Genomic DNA, 4,139 nt, shown 5'->3' on the forward strand with positions numbered 1-4,139 from the left:
GCTGTAGTTTATGAATATATTTGCATGAAATGTAATTAAAATATTTCGAATGCGGGACACACTTAACTAAGCTGAACTATAATGAGAATGTGTGGTCTTCAGCCGTGGCTTCCCCCTCTTTGTTCAGGCAAATCTAAAATGTGGGATTTGGAGCAGCTAATAGAGTCAAACAGCTGCTGACACCAGCTGTGTGGCACAAGTGGTGTTTCCATGTGGTTCTGTAGGGCTACATGTGTCCTGCCAGTGGACTCTTAGCAGACCTTTCCAGAAACATCCTCACAAATGTATAATTAATTTCACAATTCATCAGTATCTTGTTTTTGATATTCATATACAAACGAAGTGTCTCTGTTTTTTTGTTTTCAATTGGTTGATTCTGCTTATCATGGCCTATAGGTTCAGATTCCCTTTGTCAAAACACTGTTCTCCAAAGGATATTACTCTGGCACAAGACATCATTGTAGCTGACATTGACTTGAGTATAGGCATTCCTCAGCAGACATGTTTCCTCAGTAATAGTACTGTGATTTATGGGTAAGGAAAAGATCAAAAGGATGCCTGTCATCGTCTGTCTGTCCTCACTGCTGTCCTTCATGGGAGGCGGCCACAGATGTCCGCGCTGGAGTTCCTTCTCCTGTCATACCCTTCATGGAGCGGCTGTCGTCAATGGGGCAACGGGCTACCATATATGGACACTGGTCAGGGTATAAAGTGGTGCGACGTGACCATCAGGCACCCCTGGTTTACACCCTCAAGATCCTTCCCTTGGTGCTGAACTGGTGAGTACACGCCTAACCCAGGGACTGAAAAGGGCCAACCATTGGATTTATTATTGAAGATCGATACAGGATTTGAACAAGAACAGCAACAATGTCCACCTTTTCATAACCACACCTAACTGAAACGGATCATACTGCAGCATCGGCTTATTCCTCTTTATTTGCTTTTTGGTGGATACAGTTGTTGTGAAATACTGAAAAATAACTTTCACTATATGCTAACCCTATAGTACAACATGCACTCCTATAGTACACACTATCAACATCCCAGCAAGTATCAAATCCAGACCAACAGGGCATTGTATGTCTGGACCTAACAGTGGCTCTGTGTTGCAGAACTGACACCATGTGTGATGAAGACGAGACCACCGCCCTGGTGTGTGATAACGGCTCTGGCCTCGTGAAGGCTGGGTTCGCCGGTGATGACGCACCTCGGGCCGTCTTCCCTTCCATCGTTGGTCGCCCCCGACACCAGGTAAACTAAACTATTCATAAACACCATGGAACTTAAAGAGTAGTATAACTGTAAGTTGGTATCAACACTTACAAACAACATATGGCTTTGGTTCAGGGCCAGATCCACTCTGCGTAATTTCACACCGGAATTATAATCTAGATTTCAACTGAGAAAAACAGACCATACAATGCCTACATCTTTCTAAAAACATGGTTGAACTGTGCTTTAAGTGCTCTGTGGCGATTCAAGTTCTCTAACATGTAAATCATTTTATTTACTCAGGGTGTCATGGTCGGTATGGGCCAGAAGGACTCATATGTAGGCGACGAGGCCCAGAGCAAAAGAGGCATCCTGACCCTGAAGTACCCCATCGAGCACGGCATCATCACCAACTGGGACGACATGGAGAAGATCTGGCACCACACCTTCTACAACGAGCTGCGTGTGGCCCCCGAGGAGCACCCCACCCTGCTGACAGAGGCCCCCCTCAACCCAAAGGCCAACAGAGAGAAGATGACCCAGATTATGTTCGAGACTTTCAATGTCCCCGCAATGTACGTGGCTATCCAGGCCGTGCTGTCCCTGTACGCATCTGGACGTACCACAGGTAGGACAGATTTCTCAGGTGTGCACATGTTTGTATTCAGTGAGTTCATGCATTAAACGTATCCATCATCAGGTATTGTCCTGGACTCCGGTGACGGTGTGACCCATAACGTGCCGATCTATGAGGGTTACGCTCTTCCTCACGCCATCATGCGTCTGGATTTGGCGGGTCGTGACCTCACAGATTACCTCATGAAGATCCTGACTGAGCGTGGATACTCCTTTGTCACAACCGGTGAGCACAGATGACTTATTCACATATAATAAACTGTATTTACAAATCATGGTTACTCTAAAAGGGCTTGATACCACACAGGCACAAAAGGAATACATCAGTTTGAGTGTCATCCATACAGATGTTTAAAAACAAAGCAAACAATGTACTTTGTTTCTGAGAAAGATATTTGTTGGATGTCATTTCAAATCAAACAAGGAGAACATAGATTCCACGAGCATGTTATTATATTTGATGATGCACTTTTGACTGACAAAAATCAACCTGATCCCCTCCAGCTGAGCGTGAGATTGTGCGGGACATCAAGGAAAAGTTGTGCTACGTGGCTCTGGACTTTGAGAATGAGATGGCCACCGCCGCCTCCTCCTCCTCCCTGGAGAAGTGCTACGAGTTGCCTGACGGTCAGGTCATCACCATCGGCAACGAGCGTTTCCGCTGCCCCGAGACCCTCTTCCAGCCCTCATTCATTGGTGCGTAGAGACAAATGCAGAAACGGAGGATTTCCTTAAGGTTGACACTGTCTAAGGACTTGTAGTTTCAAAGTGATATGACTTTACTATAGGTATATCATTATTAACTGTTCAATTGTAATGGCACGAATAACATTTAACTGTAAATCTTATCCGTGTGATCTTATCACCACAAACTCAATTCAAGATAATATGAAATGCTTTAAAACAAGATGAAGTAAACTCGGTTTCTGAAAAGCTTGAAATAGTTTCAGGCGAACATAAATATCTTACTATAAGAATAAACACTGGATGAATTCATGTCTTTCCTAAAATAGAAATGCTTATTGCTCAGTAAATATAAGTGGTTGGCTGCCTACTTATAATCTCCAACTGGTGGTCACAGTTTATCCACGCTGGGCTTCTCCACTTCATGCTCGATAAATAGACATGAGTAGTGTAAAGCAGGGGCTTATTGTTCACATTTGCACCACAGTGCACGCAGCTGTTAGCGGAGCTGTCCGTTTCAGCTCCGGTTCAGACAGCTGAAGGCGGTGTCAGATGTGTTCTTTGCAGCAGGGAACCCAATAACTTGTATGTTGTGTTTACGTAGGCATGGAATCTGCTGGCATTCACGAAACCACTTACAACAGCATCATGAAGTGTGACATCGACATCCGGAAGGACCTGTACGCCAACAACGTAATGTCCGGAGGCACCACCATGTACCCTGGTATCGCTGACCGCATGCAGAAGGAGATCACTGCTCTGGCCCCCAGCACCATGAAGATTAAGGTAACTTTAAATGTTGTGAACCACACACCTCTCCATAAGCAGAGTCCAAGATGAACACGTGTTTGTGTTTAGATCATCGCCCCCCCTGAGAGGAAGTACTCCGTGTGGATCGGAGGCTCCATCCTCGCCTCTCTCTCCACCTTCCAGCAGATGTGGATCAGCAAACAGGAGTATGATGAAGCAGGACCCTCCATCGTCCACAGGAAGTGCTTCTAAGTGCCGGACTGCCCCCTTCCTCATCATCCCCCCAAGTTGAAGAAATGCGTGTGTTGTCGTCAAATTCTTTGTTTACACTAAATACATATGTGGATATGTACAGCTTTATAAATAAATAAGAACCTGAAGTTGTTTTTTATGTATTATCTGAACCATAAGTGGGTGTGTTCAGGATTTGGTTTAGGATCTATGAAAATCTCTCTCACTGTCTCTCGAAAGCAGCGAGGCTCTGTCCTTCTGCCACGTGATGGATGAGTAAAGGTTATTAAAGATTTGAATTAAAAAAGATTACAGTGAGCGGAGAAGATAAGCCACCTCATGAGAAATGAAACACACAAAGTTCCATGGAGTGAAAACCCCAGGGTCACATGATCGGTAAATCCCCTGTTTGCCAGGTTAGGCAAAACTCTACTGTCTAACCCAGTGGATACACTAAAATGATGCTAACAATAAGGTACTCAGGTACCAAACAAATACTGCTGATAATAATCGCTGCATCACTTGGTTATATGGTCATATACACTTATTATTATTATTATTAATAATAATAATAATATTAATAATAATAATAATTATAATGATAAGATGATGTATACACTTAA

General features: G+C 43.9%; 1 protein-coding gene across 1 annotated transcript; it reads left to right on the plus strand.

Moving 5' to 3' along the window:
* Positions 1–742: 742 nt before the first annotated feature.
* On the plus strand, positions 743–3,670 carry LOC117544084 (actin, alpha skeletal muscle). Its single transcript, XM_034213253.1, has 7 exons — positions 743–779; positions 1,116–1,254; positions 1,519–1,843; positions 1,916–2,077; positions 2,356–2,547; positions 3,140–3,321; positions 3,394–3,670. The coding sequence occupies exons 2-7, from the start codon at positions 1,126–1,128 to the stop codon at positions 3,535–3,537; spliced, it is 1,134 nt and encodes a 377-aa protein (XP_034069144.1). The 5' UTR covers positions 743–779; positions 1,116–1,125; the 3' UTR covers positions 3,538–3,670.
* Positions 3,671–4,139: the final 469 nt, after the last annotated feature.

This window comes from Gymnodraco acuticeps, unplaced genomic scaffold, assembly GCF_902827175.1.
Source record: "Gymnodraco acuticeps unplaced genomic scaffold, fGymAcu1.1, whole genome shotgun sequence".
Taxonomy (NCBI): domain Eukaryota; kingdom Metazoa; phylum Chordata; class Actinopteri; order Perciformes; family Bathydraconidae; genus Gymnodraco; species Gymnodraco acuticeps.

Coding starts and splice junctions, on each gene's coding strand:
- LOC117544084 (XM_034213253.1), top strand. CDS start 1,126: ATGTGTGATGAAGACGAGACCACCGCCCTGGTGTGTGATAACGGCTCT. Junction 1,255..1,518: donor TTGGTCGCCCCCGACACCAG/GTAAACTAAACT, acceptor TTATTTACTCAG/GGTGTCATGGTCGGTATGGG. Junction 1,844..1,915: donor CGCATCTGGACGTACCACAG/GTAGGACAGATT, acceptor ATCCATCATCAG/GTATTGTCCTGGACTCCGGT.